This window comes from Sphaerodactylus townsendi, linkage group LG02, assembly GCF_021028975.2.
Source record: "Sphaerodactylus townsendi isolate TG3544 linkage group LG02, MPM_Stown_v2.3, whole genome shotgun sequence".
In the NCBI taxonomy this organism is placed as follows: domain Eukaryota; kingdom Metazoa; phylum Chordata; class Lepidosauria; order Squamata; family Sphaerodactylidae; genus Sphaerodactylus; species Sphaerodactylus townsendi.
The window spans coordinates 126,317,449-126,334,833 of NC_059426.1; the positions used below are offsets into that span (position 1 = coordinate 126,317,449).

At 41.7% G+C, this 17,385-nt stretch overlaps 1 protein-coding gene across 6 annotated transcripts; it reads right to left on the reverse strand.

The window, feature by feature from the left end:
* Window positions 1-380: 380 nt before the first annotated feature.
* Window positions 381-16,944, reverse strand: LOC125426145 (protein-L-isoaspartate(D-aspartate) O-methyltransferase-like). Of its 6 annotated transcripts, none has more exons than XM_048484339.1 (10): window positions 16,802-16,944; window positions 13,252-13,393; window positions 11,614-11,718; window positions 11,279-11,310; window positions 10,066-10,170; window positions 9,480-9,600; window positions 7,845-7,930; window positions 5,858-6,027; window positions 3,578-3,839; window positions 381-789 (listed from the first exon to the last, which is right to left on the reverse strand). In XM_048484339.1, exons 2-9 carry the CDS (start codon window positions 13,361-13,363, stop codon window positions 3,596-3,598), a joined length of 975 nt encoding a protein of 324 aa, XP_048340296.1. In that variant the 5' UTR covers window positions 13,364-13,393; window positions 16,802-16,944; the 3' UTR covers window positions 381-789; window positions 3,578-3,595. The 6 variants fall into 6 exon arrangements, 5 of the variants coding, with proteins under 5 accessions (XP_048340296.1, XP_048340295.1, XP_048340297.1 ...); XM_048484338.1 differs by having other exon boundaries at window positions 16,758-16,851; XM_048484340.1 differs by lacking the exon at window positions 16,802-16,944 and adding an exon at window positions 16,714-16,734.
* Between the last annotated feature and the right edge of the window lie 441 nt (window positions 16,945-17,385).

Sequence of the window (17,385 nt, forward strand, 5' to 3'; positions counted from 1 at the left end):
TTCATGGCCGGATTCAACTAGTTGTGGGTTTTCCGGTCTGTGTGGCCATGGTCTGGTAGATCTTGTTCCTAACATTTCGCCTGCATCTGTGACTGGCATCTTCAGAGGTGTATCACAGAGGGAAGTCTGTTACACATTGTGTCCAGTGAGAAAGGAAATGCCAGCCACAGATGCAGGCGAAATGTTAGGAACAAGATCTACCAGACCAATGCCACACAGCCTGGGAAAATTAACAACATTGTGTTCTTCTGATTATCCAGTGGCAACTAGGTGGACATCTGTGGAAATACAATGCTAAGACTGGAGAGAACTTGGTCTGCTTCAATTTAACACAATGTAAGACTTCCATCCAATGAGTAAATGAAAGAAAGAAAATGAGCCAGGTTTAATTTTTTATTAACTGATCCACTATGTCACTTTCAGCAGTAGATGTTCAAACAGGAACATTTTCCAACTAGCATTAAAGGTACATTTAAAATATACCATAATCTACAAAAAAAGAAAAAGACAGCTGAACCAACATTAAAGTTATTTTTAAATTTACTTAAATGATTGGTCACAGCTGCAACAGTTCTTGGGAATAAAGATTCTGGGGAGTCTGTCTCCAGACAGTCTCATTACCCAAAATTGTATTTGTGATATTACCAAGGGCGTAGAGAAAAGGTTCATTAAAAAAACCCAAAGCCTTATATGTGTGTATATGCAGCATATGAATGCCTGATCCAAGCACGGTTGACAGGCTTTCCAAGAGATCCTTTACAAGTGATTTAACTCATTTAAATTTCATCCCTAGAGAAAGAGAGACAATGGATTGTTAATATCATACCTGAATGTCAATTTCCAAAATGTGGTGTTCACACTTGCTGTCAAGAGGAATTTTCCTGAAGCGTTTCGCCTGCATCTGTGGCTGGCATCTTCAGAGATGTATCACAGAGAAAAGTCTGTTATAAGAGAAGTCTGGATACAGTGTATAACAGACTTCTCTCTGTGATACACCTCTGAAGATACCAGCCACAGATGCAGGTGAAACATTAGGAACAAGATCTACCAGACCACAGCCACGTAGCCCAGAAAACCCACAATAACCAACATTGAAAATGATGCTGTTTGGAATCTACCCTGAAATAGCATCACTTTCAATGTTGTTTAAACTAGGGAGCCCAGAGTCTCCCTTTAAGGTGGATTTAAAAGGAGAATCTGGGCTCTCTAGTTTAAACAACATTAAAAGTGATGCTGTTTCAGGGTGGATTCCCCCCTCCAAAAAATAGCATCACTTTCAATGTTTTTTAAACTAGGGAGCCCTGGGTGTGTTCAGATTTGTGTGTTGGGGCATGTTCTATAATGTGTTGGTGACTTTGAGATGACCTGGTGCAAAAAATGTTTGGTCGTGGTGGTGGTGGTGGTGGGGGGTCTTGCACATAACCTACTACCACATCCTTTAAACTGGAGATGGTGGGGGCTCAACTGGGAATCTTCTGCAGGCCACGTAGAGGCTGTAGCACTGAGCCACAGCTTCACTGTCACCCCACAGGGAGGAAAAGGGCTGTTTCACATATTAGCTGTGACTTCTCAAAGCCCTCCAAATACCTACAAAGTACAGCATGAGTTCAGGACAAGGTCTACCCATCAAATCCTCTGTTCCAACTACACCAAGCTTTTTGTGCAGCATTTTCATGCCGGGGGATCCACCACGTGGGAAAGGATTATGCCCGTATTGCTATACTTATTAAACTTCCCTGAATATATGCTATTCGGACTCAAGACATTGTTGAGCTGTGTTTCTAAGTTGTTGAGTTTTAGTGATTAGTTTACTACCCTCTTTTGAATACTTCTACAATAGTTCTTTTACATAGATTCTACAACGGAAATTATTCTATCCATATATTACTCTCAAGTAGTAATGTAGTTCCTTATCCTCTAAATAATGATGTACTATACCCAACACTTGGTCCTACTGTCTTCCTCTAAACAAGGGCTAAATATAAACAGTAATTTACTACAGCTGAAGCTGCAAGAATAATGATTTCAAGCATTATTTATACCATAGAGCCGTGATGGCGAACCTATGGCACGGGTGCCCAAGGTGGCACTCAGAGCCATCTCTGTGGGCCCGCATGCCGTCATCTCCCCCTCCCCCAGCCAGAGGTGGCTGCCAGCAAATGCGTTGGGAGTCACACTGGCCATGCACAAGGCGCTCCTCTTGAGTTGACCTGATTTGCTGTAAGTACCATCTAATGGCCCACAAGTATTCCCCCTTTCCCACAAAGCTTGGGAGACTGGAGGCTGGCATGCTTTTCTTGGTGTGTAACTTTTGGAGTACTTTGGGGTTAGGATTAAAAAGCCCCGTAAAACTTTGGGGGTAGGATTAAAAAGCAGCAGTCCAGGTGAGGAGCTTCCATTGGGAGGAGTGCGTCTGCCAAGAGAAGGGCAGGCACAGTGGTGGGATTTAGGCCCTTGCCCTGATTGGAGTGAACTGTTTGTTAAGGGCCCCCCTCCCCTGGGAGAGAGAGTGATGGGGCTTTTAGTGCCTGGGAACCCAGGGTGGGGAGGAGAGATCTTGCAAGGTCCCTAGGCTCGACGCCAATCCCGTTCCCACAGGATCAAAGCAAAAGGACAAAAGACAAAAGGCATTTCACACCGATAAAGAATTGACAGGCAGGAAAGGGAGAGGAGCATCCCTTCCCCAACCCCTTTGTTAGAATTAGGGCCATTCTGACAGAGGCAAATGTGGGACAGAGAGGTTCATTTCAAAATATTCTCTATGCTTTTATTTTTCTGTTCCTGTTACATTTTGTGGGAAGTCAAGTGCTGTGATGACATGTGAAGAAAAAACTGCAGATCAGATGGTTGCTCCACCAATTTAGCTTTCCTGAAGTTATCCCACCCCTTGCATAGCATTCATGCTTAGGATTGCCTTCCTTGACTGCCTTTTTACTTCTGTTTTGTGGTGGTAGGGTTATTGGGTTTCAGAAAGTGAAAGTTTTACTTCCCTCTCCCCCCTTCCCCTTTCCCCGCCAGGCCCCCAGTGTGATAATAGGGTAACTATTTCAGGGAGATTATTAGCATTATACTTCAGACCTAGTTTTGGGGAAGCAGTGTAGGTAACCCTGTTAAGCGGTGTTAAACTACACTGATTTTCATGGGAAGAACTAAAGCGTTATCCTTTATCTGGGAGTAAGCTTGGTTGCTGGCAATGGCTTGCTTCTGAGTAAACCCTCCTAGGGTCATGATTCACCCATTCAAAGCATTGCACTGTTGCTTCAAAGCAAAGCCACCGACTACCACCAAGCTTACTCCTGAGTAACGCATACCTTGGAGCCAACTGTTTTTTCTAGACGAAAACATCAGTATTTAGATTAAATTGCCATGTTCGCACTTTGCGCTAAATAAGTGAGTTTTGGGTTGCAATTTGGGCACTTGGTCTCAAAAAGGTTCGCCATCACTGCCATAGGGTAAATACAGATTTGTTCAGCCTAAAAATAGTCAATGAAATTAAGCTGCCCCAGTGCAGGGTGCATTATAATACATGCAGTTTGATTTCATGCAGGTTTATCCCATTCAGTACAGTGGGGCTTACTTGCAGTTGTGCACAGGATCACAGGACAACAGATCCGCATTCATGGCCTATTTCACAGAGTTGTTGCAAGTACATCAAAAGTAGGAAGCCAGCTAGGGAAGCTGTAGGCCCGTTAGATGATGAAGGAACAAAGGGTGTGCTAAAAGATGACTGGGAGATTGCAGAGGAGTTGAATGAATTCTTTGCATCTGTCTTCACCCAAGAGGAGGTGATGAAAATTCCTGCATCTGAATCAAGCTTCTCAGGAGGCGAATCCGAGGAACTAGTGAAGATAGTGGTAGACAAGGAAGAAGTTCTGGCAGCCACTGATAAACTAAATGCTACCAAATCGCCTGGCCCAGATTGCATTCACCCAAGAGTTCTTAAAGAGCTCAAGCATGAAATTGCTGATCTTCTCACTTTAATATGCAACTTTTCCCTGAAATCAGCCTCCATCCCTGAAGACTGGAAGATGGCCAATGTCACACCAATCTTTAAGAAAGGACCGGGGGGGGGGGGGGGGCTGGGAAATTACAGGCCAGTCAGTTTGACATCTGTTCCTGGTAAATTAGTAGAATCTATCATTAAAGATAAAATTATAAAACATGTAGAAAAGCAAGACCTGTTGAGGAAGAGTCAGCATGGCTTTTGCAGAGGCAAATCCTGTCTTACAAACTTACTAGAGTTCTTTGAGGGTGTAAACAGGGATGTGGATAAGGGGGAACCAGTGGACATTGTCTACTTGGATTTCCAAAAGGCTTTTGACAAACGTTCCTCACCAAAGACTATTAAGAAAACTCAACAATGAAGGAATAAGAGGGGAAGTCTTCCTATGGATTCAAAACTGGCTGAGGAACAGGAAGCAAAGGGTGGGTGTAAATGGGAAGTTCTCACAATGGAGAGATGTAGGGATGTGGTGAGAACCACAAAGGATGTAGGGAGTGGTGAGAACCACAAAAGATTGCGAAGAGCTCCAAGTGGACCTTGATAAATTAGGTGAGTGGGCTAAGAAATGGCAAATGCACTTCAATGTAGCAAAATGTAAAGTGATGCACATAGGGGCAAAGAATCCAAACTTCACATACACGCTACAGGGGTCAGTGCTATCAGTTACAGACAAGAAAAGGGATTTGGGCGTCTTAGTTGATAATTCCATGGGAATGTCAACTCAGTGAATGGCAGCTGTGAAAAAGGCAAACTCTATGCTGGGGATAATTAGGAAAGGAATTGATTATAAAACTGCAAAGATTCTCATGCCTTTATATAAAGCAGTGGTGCGACTGCACCACGTTCAGTTCTGGTTGCCACATCTCAAAAAGGATATCGAAGAAATAGAAAAAGTGCAGAGAAGGGCAACGAGGATGATTGAAGGATTGGAGCACCTTCCTTATGAGGAGAGGCTGCAGTGTTTGGGTCTCTTTAGTTTGGAGAGGAGACGTCTGGGGGGGATATGATTGAAGTCTATAAAATTATGCATGGGGTAGAAAATGTTGACAGAGAGAAATTTTTCTCTCTTTCTCACAATACTAGAACCAGGGGGCATTCATTGAAAATGCTGGGGAAGGGGGGGATTAGGACTAATAAAAGGAAACATTGGAATATGTTGCCCGAGGAGGTGGTGATGGCCACTAGCCTGGATAGCTTTAAAAAGATTTATGGAGGAGAAGTCGATGGCTACCAATCTTGATCCTCCTTGATCTGAGATTGCAAATGCCTTAGCAGACCAGGTGCTCAGGAGCAACAGCCGCATGTGAGCTCCCTGCATGTGAGCTCCCAAAGCAGCAGAAGGCCATTGCTTTCACATCCTGCATGTGAGCTCCCAAAGGCACCTGGTGGGCCGCTCATTAATATTTTACCGAGGCCATTGTTTCTCCTTATCTGTCAGAGGAACATAGATTACACCCATAGTTCTTATGTTCTTATGCAGTGGGATAAAATGGGACTAGTCACATACGTGGTCCTGAGCTCATTGGACAAAGCATGAAAGATCAGTGTGATTGTTATTTATTATTAGTTTAGACGGTTTGTGTCTGCAGCAAAGATTTAAAAATACTGACATCGTTATATGGAATAAGAAACTGAAGCTACGAGTTTCTTTTCTGTGGTTCCCAAGGCACTTTCCTATTTCTACTTTTATGAACTCTTATAATAGCTGCACTGCACCCAATTTCTTTGCATTGCCTAGTACAAAGGGTAGTGGTTAGGGATTTTCTTTTCACTATTAAGATGTAACTATAGGAAAAGTGAACTTTTTTACAGCTGTGCCTTGCAAAAGAGGAGAAGAGCTCATTAATATTTTACCGAGGCCATTGTTTCTCCTTATCTGTCAGAGGAACATAGATTACACCCATAAGTTGCTTCTCCACAATATTTCCATCTTCAGTTTTGTCATACTGCATCATAACCTGGTTTCCACCCTCAGGCCCTACAGGCAAAATTAGTCGTCCTCCAAGTTTCAACTGATTCAGCAGCTGGAAAAAGGGAAACAGAATCAATTAGGTGAATGGAACATAACATGGAAACTGAAAAATTCAGTACAGCAAGCACAGAACAAACTATTTGTTGCTGATCTGCTGAAAATGCAAACCTCATCTATTTATATCCCAAGCTGGGATGACACTAACAATTACTTATTCCTATGACAATAAGAGATATAATTCAATCTGTTTTTGACATCCTACTTTGGAAGTGGCTATTCTGTTTCAGAGGTTAGAACAAATAGTATCAATTAAACATTGTCTCAGCAAAATTATTCTGCACAGAAAACAGATTTGAAAAGGACTCTGTTCATTATGGTATGTCATAGTCACAAAAGAAGTGACACTTTGTCACCTACCATATATACTCGCATATAAATTGATTTTTCAGCACACTTTTTGTGCTGAAAAAGCCCCCCTCGACTTATACGCGAGTGAGGTGTATTTTAAAAAATATTTTAAGGTTTTTACTTTGTCGGCCGCCAGGGGGCGCAGCTTTTAGGCTAGCAGCACCAAAATTTCAGGGTATCATCAGGTGACACTTCACTAAACCTAGGTGGTATAATCAGTATAGACTCCTGCTGACACCACCCAGGTTTGGTGAAGGTTGGCTCAGGGGGTCCAAAGATAATCTCTTGCTGATACCAGCCAGGTTTGGTGATGTTTGGTTCAAAGGGTCCAAAGTTATGGACCCTCAAAATGTAGCCCCATCTATTATTAGCTCCCATTGGAAACAATGGGGAATGGGCACCCCTTTGGGGGTCCATAACTTTGGACCCCCTGAGCCAACCTTCACCAAACCTGGGTGGTGTCAGCAGGAGGGTCTCCTAAAGATACTCTGAAATGTTGGTACTACTAACATAAACATTCCTCCCCTGACAGAAGCATTTAACCTACTGATGCCTCAATGTAATTTTATTGGTATCTATTTTTATTTTTGAAATTTACCAGTAGCTGCTGCATTTCTCACCCTTGACTTATATGCGAGTCAATAAGTTTTCCCAGTTTTCAAATCACAAATAGTGGTCAGATTTCCAAAGCAGTTTTCATTTTCCGAGACAGTTGTTTTACTTAAGATTCATTAAATGCTATATCTTCTGTAAGTATATCTGAATGGTACAGTATTATTTAGGGTTATTCAGATTTCTTGCTACAGTCAGTCTGGCTGCAATGAGGAAACCTCCCAGTGGGAAAATTTTCTGGTAAAGCCACCAGTAACCAAATAGACTCAGGGGAATCTAGTTAGTTTTATCTCATAATATTTTAATTATGATTTTATCAAAATCTAATATAGTCCAGTTTCAACAGGCCTCTAGCATGAATTAAATAAATCTTCTAGAGCAGGGGTCTGCAACCTGCGGCTCTCCAGATGTTCATGGACTACAATTCCCATCAGCCCCTGCCACCATGGCCAATTGGCCATGGTGGTAGGGGCTGATGGGAATTGCAGTCCATGAACATCTGGAGAGCTGCAGGTTGGAGACCCCTGTTCTAGAGGCACAGACTACTAACATTTAGCAGAATTTTTGAATATTTTTGCGGTTTGGCAGATAGATCCTAATAAAAGGGGATTGTATAGATTTTTCCCTGACATATCCTTTTTGCAGGATACAAAGAATCAAAACTCTAGACACAAAACTATTGTTGTATGGAAATCCCAAAGCTTCTCTGTTCCATCCTCTCCCATGAAGAAAGAATATGTCATTTTCCACAGAAATCATCTAAACTTAGTAAAAGATATAGTAATTAACTTATTTAAAAACTCTAGCTAGTGTCTTGAAGGACGCTGTTTTTTCCCCTTTCTTTCTTACCTCGTTTGGCACTGTGGGTGCAGCTGCTCCAACATGGATGGCATCATAAGGGGCTTCTTCAGGGTACCCCTTTCTGCCATCCCCAACTGTGGAGAGAGAATGTGTAGTGAAGGTTCTTGTTCAGATGGTAGCTGTTTCTAAACCATTTGCCTCTGCCTCTGCCTTTCCTTTCACTTGAAGCCTATATGTAGGAGAGACCTGTATGCAGATTATGTGAGCATTTGGGACGTCCCAACACAATGTGGAAGCCATGCTGAGGGATATGTAGCTTTCCAATATTTTGATCTAGGCCGCATGAAACTGGAAAAGCAAAGGAAGTGGTACAGAGGGAAAAGATAGATGGATCTTAGATTATAAGTAGCTAGTTATCACATAAATATACTTCTAGATATTTGGCGTCAAAGACACAATCCTATGCACGGTTACTTTTTAAAAAACTGTCAGGATTTGCTTTTGATTTTAAGTTGGTTGAAGAGGCTGGGCAAAATAGCCATTTTGTATGAGCATAACCAAGGATTAGAAATTCCATATAACTCCCCACTGGTTTCATTAGAACTTGATCCTAATTAAATATAGAATCACTTCTGTGTTAGAAATAAAAAAATAATTTTGAATTTGTGAATTGGAACAGAAACACCTGATGTAGTAATATGAGAACTGCAAGTGCCTCTTAGGCTTGCACAACAGAATTAAGCAATTTTTATTCCATGTCTCTGCCAACTGGGACCACTAGATTTCCCAGTTCCTGATTTAGCTTCCACATATAACACACCACATCTCAAACACATTTCCACATCCTCCTATATTTCTAAGTATATGTTAAGGCTATCTGCTTCAGTGGCATTTTCAAAGTAAAAGTGTTATCCAACTGTCCAGCCAGTCTATTTACATCAGAATATCCAGAAAGTGCATCAGCAAAAAACTGAAACAACTTATTGTGTACCATCTGCCTCTCCACATACTTTCAGGTAGCACAACTAATTATTTAATTTATATTCAACAAAGAGCAATTACATGCATTTTAAAGTGTGTGCCCTGCCAAATATGGTTCCACAGAATGGCACAGGCCATTAACAAGTTATCAGTTTGAAAATGCAGAGTTACCACATCATGCAGAATACATATTGGCAGCAGAGTCAAACACAAAAGAACACGTCTGTCCAACTCCATAACCTATGCCATCTGCTTAGACACCAAGGGGACACAAAGTATCTCACACACTCACCTAAAGAATTGCTTAAAAAAAAAAGTACCCACCAACCTTCTAAAACGAAAGAGGCCTGAGGCCTCTCTGCAGATGGAGCTCCAGAGTAAGGGTTTTTCTATACAGAAGTCCTAGTTCTTTGTCATCAGTCTAGCCTGCAACAAAGATAATACCCGGTTCTGGGTTCCCTTAGATAATGGCAGTGTATGAGGAGGAGACTTACAGTTCTCCAAGATAAATGATCTAGGTCTGGTTTGTCATAAGAGTTGATATTAGTAACAACAAGGCAATCTACTTCTCACATCCTAACCAAACGCACCTCAGTGTTATTGCTGGACAGCACGCTGCTGAAGAAGCCTATACCAAATGAATAAGGGTAAATGGCCCCAAATAAAGGAATTTGTACCACTACTACAATCCAAAGAGCTCACCTAGAAGTTTCACACGTCCAGAGCTAAGCAAAGTTGCATCATCCTCTCTGACATTTCTGATGGATTCATGAACCAAATCTTCAATGTGTTCAATTCCCACTGCCTTCCCTGTGGGACCCACCTGTAAGAGGAACCATTTCAAGCTACATTGTAGCTACAAATTAAAGAACTGATAATTTCTCTTACTGTGATTATTTTATAAGCTGGACATTTATATGCAACAATGACTTTATTCAGTACATTTCTGGTTATCCCTAGACATACTCTTCATTAATATAAAATGTGGCAAAGGAAATCTGGCTAAGTTCCTACATGATTGTTCGGTAATGTCCAAGGTACGGAAAAGACATTTTCAGCAGTTGCTAGGACTAGCATGTGCACATTATTTAAAACTGCAAAACCTGCTTCAATAGCCTCATTTAATTTATCCAAACATCAGTTCGGTTCAAGGGAATACTCCGCTGGACATTAATAGCTGTAAATATTTAGATATCTCACAAGCAGTTCTGAGAAGAGCCTCAGGTTTTTAACAAAAACTGGATGTCTATGTTTTCGCCACAAATTCGCAAGAAAACGTTCTGCTTACCATCCTAGCAAAGCACGCCGTGAGGTATCCACTTCCTGATCCCACATCCAGTGCCAAGGCTCCTTCCACTAACTGATCCTTCAGTAACTCTAGAGCATGAGCATGCTGTAAAAATAAACAATATTTCATAATTTCCAATACATAGAAATGTACCTTATGGTCCCCGTGCCCAATGCCAATAAAAGAATATAGTAAAAACAAATTGGCAATAAAGATATAGAAAGTATATAACGGGATTTCCCAAATCTCTCATTTTGGCAGACAAATAAGAAGGAAGGTCACACATAGTTCCTGGACAATCTTGCTTGACTTTGCAGATAAATGGCACAAGCACAGGTAGGTTTAAGGATCACCCACTCCACCCATATCACTGACTGGCATTCCCTGAATGTCTTAAGAAACAGACTGTTATTGCTTTTTGATCCACATGAAAGGTAAAGGAAAGCAGCTGCAGAATGTTGAGAACAAGGCTTGCAATTAAGGGCACTGTTTTTGCACTGTATTATGCCTACACCTAGGTTATACTCCCATTCCACCAGATTGTAGCATTTGTGCACACAGGTTGATAAATTTGACACCAACCGACACTACAACTAAAATAATCCTTCAGCACAGGTTCTTAGGATATCAATTTCACGGGAGATACAATGCATCCATGAGGCATATGAGAATAATGGTGGGTAAGGCATAGAGTGGAAGACTCTTGAGTTCCAGGTTCAATTTCCCACTCCTGCATGAAGCCTGCTGGATGACCTCGGTTCAGTTACAGTTCTCTCAGAACTCCCTCAGCCCATGTGGAGGCAGGAAATGGCAAACCATCTCTGAATGTGTCTTCCCTTGAAAACCTATGGGGTTGCCATAAGTCAGCTGTGACCTGATGATACACACAAACAACAAATAATAATTGAACCATGCTTCTAAAGAATGGGAAAGGCCATACATCAGTAGCAGGACACACAGTTTTCATGCAGAAGTTCTAGATTCAATTGTTTGTATTTCTACTGAAACGGAACAGGACTGGAAGATGCCACTGCTGGAGTCCCAAGACAACTGCTGTCAGTCAGAGCAGACAGTGCAAAGTGAGATGGGCAAATGATCAGATGGAGCACAAAACACTTTCATTTCTTTCAGTACTTTTGTGGTCCCTCCACTAAACACTTAGTGCACATTTGTCCTCAAGCACTGCTTTAACAGATCTGAAAGTGGGCCTTACCATGTGAGGTGCACTGATTGTAGCCTGGTATCCTGAAAGAAATATTTTCATGTCAAGACTTTATAGTAACTTGAGCATTTTCTATGGATTTGAATTGTTGCTATCATAATTAACCCCCTCTCCCATTTTCCGAGGCAATTCAAAGATGTCCTGATGTGTCTCCTATAGTGTTAGCAGAATAATCTATCCACAAAAACTTTCCATGATCCACTTCTGCAGCCAAAGCAGAACTCGCAATTGCTGAAGATTCCAAGGAAGTCATGTTCAAGTCTCTATGATCATCAGTAAAGTGTCACATTCTTTATTAACTGGTAATTGTCTATGGCATTTCTTACCAATGGATTGAGGAGAATCCATATATGGAAAATACTTGGTGTAGTGTGCTCGGTCTGTGGCCAGTAATACATCATAGACTCGCTGAGACTTAATCACACCATTTTCTACAGAACAGGGAACAAGAAATGAATAAAACAAAGTAGATATATATAAATTCATGTAAGCCTGAACACAAATTGTAATTAGGATAGTCTTACAACAAGCATATATTTGGGTCAATGTCTGGACCTCTCATTAAAAAAACTGACACAAAGTATTTCTCATGTAAAACTAACACTGACTACTCCAGTTCAAGGAAGATGTTCTTTACAAGCCATAACATATGGTAAAGTACCAATAAGAGGGGTTGGGTTTTGCCTCAGAGGTCAGTTTGGGTCAGATTCACAGTAGGAAGACTGGAGGAAGAGTGTCAATTTACCAAGATTTAGCTTGTTTGACTAGCTTGTTTGAGCCCAGTGGAAAGACCCATGCAATTGGTCCTATCCACATGCCTTCAAACATCAGAAGCTGCATGCTGAAAGAGCCCACAGAAAGCCAGCCAGTCCCCCCCAATGGTGAGGTGCATCTCTCAGTTTCCAACCTAAGATAAGTTATAGGATCGTGTGGGATGTGCAGGATACAGACAAGAGCTTCGCCAGTCCAGCCACCTGGTTTCTTTTTACAGTGGTGCTGCTGTCATACAAGTAGCAGAGACATGTACGTACTCCCATTTCAGATCACTAGTATGAAAAGCACAAGAATATACAGCATGACTGTATTTCAAAGGAAACTTAGTAGAAGAAATAGCTATCTACTCCAGGTGTAGTGGGGCTCAGCCACTTCATCTTTGTGGACAGGTTTTTTTCCCCCTGTACTAGACGCTTAGAACAGGTTTCTTGGTCAGCTCATTTCTTGCTCATGAAATTAATAATCACAAATCCAAAGTAACCAGAAAGACAGGGACTCGTTATTTGTCTTGTGGCCCATGTCCAATTAAAATATTTATTCTTAAAAATTATTTATACCCTACCTTTCTTCCCAGTGGGGACCCAAAGCAGCTTACATAGTTCTCTCCATTTTATCCTTACAACAACTACTCTGTGAGACAGGCCATGCTAAGTGTGCGTGACTGGCCGCAGGTCATTCAGCAAGCTTCCATGGCACAGAGGATTTGAACCTGGGTCTCTCAGATCCTAGTCTGAGACTCTAACAACTATACCTCACTGGCACTCCATATCTCCACAGACCGCTATACAGTCATGTGCATTTGAAAAAAAATTAGAGGCAACACACTGTCCTGGATGGCCCAGGCTAGCTCCATCTGGTCAGAGCTTGGAAGCTAGGAAGGATCGGCCCCGGCTGGTACTTGAATGTAGGACCTCCAAGGAATACTAATGTTGTGTTGCTGAAACAGGCAATGGCAAACCCCCTCTGTTCATCTCTTGCCTAGCAAATCTGACAGGTGGCTGCAACTTGATGGCACTTTCCACCACCACAGAGACAACATTGTTAAGAATAAATTAGCATGTCTTAGACTAATTCATTCAGCATAACTCTGATTTTTTTAAATAAAGAAGCATACAATGAACCATATATCCAGTTACTTCAGCCAGTTCTTTGCCAATGCACCCAAAATGCAGGCAGCTTCCTGTACTCACTGTAAAGGTTGTTGATCAATTCAGCATGTGTCTTCCCAGTCGAGGTCCAGGCCATGGTTCTGCTCAGCAGCAGTCCCATCAGCAAGGTAGCAAAAGGCACTGTATAGCTCATCACACAAAAATGCACCGGGGGTTCCCAGGCCTGAACAGCCAGTCATGATGAAGCAAAGAGGGAAAAAAATTGTGTAAGGCAAGCTCATGTAACACGCAACAGAAACCTAATCCTCTGTAAGCAGATGCAACCAAGTTTAAGAATAGATGCACAGACATAAAAAAGAAAACTGGATGATACATTTGCTGTCAAAGTCAAACACAGACTACTTGATAGCAGCAGGGCAATTTGTGCTACTTTATTTTGGCAAGCGTTCTTTTTGTGTTACAAGTACTGTGCAACACCCTATTACAGCTAGACTACCCCAGATCCTGTCTATTATATCTTGATTGGTTATCATGCCATTATTTTAAGAACTGCCAAGAATGCAAGCTGCACAGCAACTTTCACAGTATCCTACTTATAAAAGCAAGGAGAAGGAGGGACCAAACATTACTGGCAATTCTTAACTGGACAAAATCTGTCCTCTCTACACCATCTGACATATTATTGCTTATGTTTAGTTAATTCCTATCGAACATAACCTATTTAAGAATTGAGAAAGGGGGAAAGTTCCACCTCCAATTCCAACCACCGCTTTATGTTTAAATATAAATCTTCTCAAGATAGTACCGTACTGATGCTGGCTCATGTGCCCAATTTTCCTCTGGAGCCAGCATCAGTACGGTACTATCTTGAGAAGATTTATATTTTATCAAACCTCTGCTGGTTATTGAAGTCACAATTGACCTGATCTCTGCTTTCTGATATTTCAGATGAGAGAATGAAGTCTTTCTTCATGTCCCTTTTTTTGGTTTTCTTCTGAAGTGGTGTTACGTTGCTGTTCTTGGGAAGACCTCCAGTTTGCTTCCCTACTCTTATTCCACTGGCAAGTAATGATATGATGCTTTCATCTCCAGGGGGAACACTGAGCAACATACTAAAATGCCAGGATAATATGAGGAAAAAGTTGGCGACTGGGGCCAAAATGGAAAACATTAAATCAAATAAAGAAAGTACTACAGCAAAAATCACATAATGGCACAAGACCACACAGTATGAAGTGCCAACAGTCCCAGTAGTCTCTGATGAAACAGTACTAGCCTATCAAAAGCACACAATCTGTATAGAAAGATACAAACTCAAAGGTGGGAAAATTTTTTCTTATTTTCTATAAAGACTAATATGACCATACTTAAATAGATCAAGAGAACTGTAGCTCTGGAATCCAAACCAAACCCTAAAATTATAATAAGTTAAATTTCAATGTATTGTCGAAGGCTTTCACAGCCGGAATCACTGAGGTGCTGAGTGGTTTCCCACCTGTATGACCGTGTTCTAGCAGCATTCTCTCCTGATGTTTCGCCTGCATCTGTGGCTGGCATCTTCAGAGATTTACCATCCTCTGAAGATGCCAGCCACAGACGCAGGCGAAATGTCAGGAGAGAATGCTGCTAAAACACGGCCATACAGCCCGGAAACCACACAGCACCCCAGTTAAATTTCAACTGCAAGAGGCATACAATTTGGAGCTAAGCAAACACTGGGCAATTATGATAATTGCAACCAGATGTCCCCTTGGTAAACTTGTATTGCTTGTAAAAGAAACCTGGGCATTTCAACGCTATGCCAATCATGCAACACCTCCCCAATACTTTGAGGCCCATGAGCCATTTCCCCCTTTCCCTGATCCATTCATGTATTTCATGTGCTTATACTCTTTCTCCCAGCATATTGAAGTTCTACATTCTTTTGGGGTTGATCTAGTTTGTTCTTTGATTTATTTTGTTTTACTTTGATTCTTTTAACAATGCCCTCTACTTCTCCAACAACAACCTCCGCCTTAGGGATTTAACAATCTCTAAGTCACTTAGGGAGACTAATGTCCCTATACTGCTACTCAGTTGTTCTCAACATTCCATCCTTGCTAGAACATTTTCAGGCTGCATCAGTCCAACCTTTAAGGTTTTCCTTCTGTTAATATAATCAGCCATCTTTTTCTTTGAAGCCTCACATGCAGTGTCCATGGGCAGCCCTGCTGTGTTACTTGTATTGTCCATAGAGGAACCTCCCATTTTTCTACAAGATGTAGTAATTTTCCCAATACTCCTCCTGTAGCCTCTATCTTTTAGAAAAGCATTAGATGCAAATAATCATCAAGTTGTCCTGAATGAAGTTTGTCAATTTTACTGCTACATTTTGAATAAAGGAACTGATATGTTTCCAGAACACTCTCAGAAGTTTTCAAGAACATTAGGAGAGCCTTGCTGGATCAGACCAGTGGCCCTTATAGTCCAGCCTCCTTTTTCATATAGCAGCCAATCCACTGTTCTGGAAGGCTAATGGACAGACCTCAAAGACCAAGCCTTCCCCGATCTTGCTTACCATCTCTGAACATAGATTCCCTTTTGGCTACTACAACTGATGCACCTGTCCTCCATGAATCTGCCCAATCCCCTTTTACAGGTATCTATGCTCTTAACCATCGCTACTTCCAATGGCAGTGAATTCCGCAATGTAATTACTCACTGAGTAAAGAACTGTTTCCTTTTATCTGCCCTATACCTATTGCCCATGAACTTCATTGGGTCTAGTATTATAAAATAGGGAGAAAAAATTCTCTCTATCCATTTCCTCCTCATGCATAATTTGATAAACCTCTACATGTCTTCCATAACCTTTTTTCTAAACTAGAATGCTCCAGAATCTTCTGCCTTCCCTCCTCAGAAAGGTGCTCAGAGACCTTGATGATTTCTCTCTTTTACACCTTTTCCAGCTCTGCAGTATCATTTTTGAGATACAGCAACCAGACCGCCACACAGGATTCCCAACGGAGGCTGCACCATGGCTCTGTACAAGGCCGTTAGCAATATTTGCTATTCTATTTTCACTTCCTTTCCTAATAAGCCCCCACATTGAGTTTTTTCATCACTGCTGCAGACTGGATCACTGTCTTCTTTCTTCTCTGCTTTCCCCCAAACATTTCCAAAGTCACATGAAGAACAATCTCTTCTGAAAAGTAACCTATGCCAAGAGGGTAACTTGAAAGGAGCACCAGGGGCTTAACCTTTTCTCCCTATGTATGACAGATCACGAGGTGATAACCCTAATGTCAGTGGTGGGATTCAGCAGGTTCGCACCACTTCGGCAGAACCGGTTGTTAAAATGGTGCTTGTAACCAACCAGTTGTTAAATTATTTGTATCCCACCACTGCATGGGATGGCAGGGCCCTGGAGCTCGGGTTGCCCACTTTCCTCCTTCTCTGTTGGAGTGATAACCCTTTCTCCTAGCTGAACACACAAAAAAAAAAATCCAAAAGCTAGAGACAATCAGAAGCAAATTAGAAAGACCATCAATCAGTCAAATCTACCAGCCCCGCGCTTCCCCAAGAAAAGCCCCCAGTCCTGTAAATACCACTTCCAGGGACCACGCAGTGAAGAATGTACCAACACCCTAACCTGCGCAGCCGCACTCTTGCTCCCATGCCTCTTACAGCAGTTGTTTTTATATTAATACTTTGAAACAGGAAGGGGCGGAGGGAAAGAAGAGAACAGTATGGTCAGTTACGCAAAAGGCAAAATAGGTCTCTTCCGCCAGTCACCAAGATGTCGTGTTTAACTACACTGAACAGCCTCACGCGCTTTTTCAAAAGCGTCTAAAGCGGCAAAAAGAGTCTAGACACTTTCACTTCCGGTTCCGATTAGAACTTTCCCCGCAATGTGGGGGCAAGAACGGTAGAAATACATCTATGACTATGTGAAACAGCAAAGAATACAGGATTAGAGTCCCTATTCGTTACTGTGTTTTGAAGCAATCGTTCACTCCGGGTGCAGTTTACTCCATGCATTTAATAAAGTGGTACTAGTTGAATTTCTGCCCCTTAGAACACGGGATAAGGACCCTGCCCCAGTTATTTTCTCCTCTACTATTAAATTTAGGGTAAGCTTTCTCTTCACGGCTTCATTTGTAAAATTTCTGTTTGGTACGAGATTGAAAAGCATGAGAACTGTCGGAGGAAAAGGTCAACCTTGTCTAGCTTTTT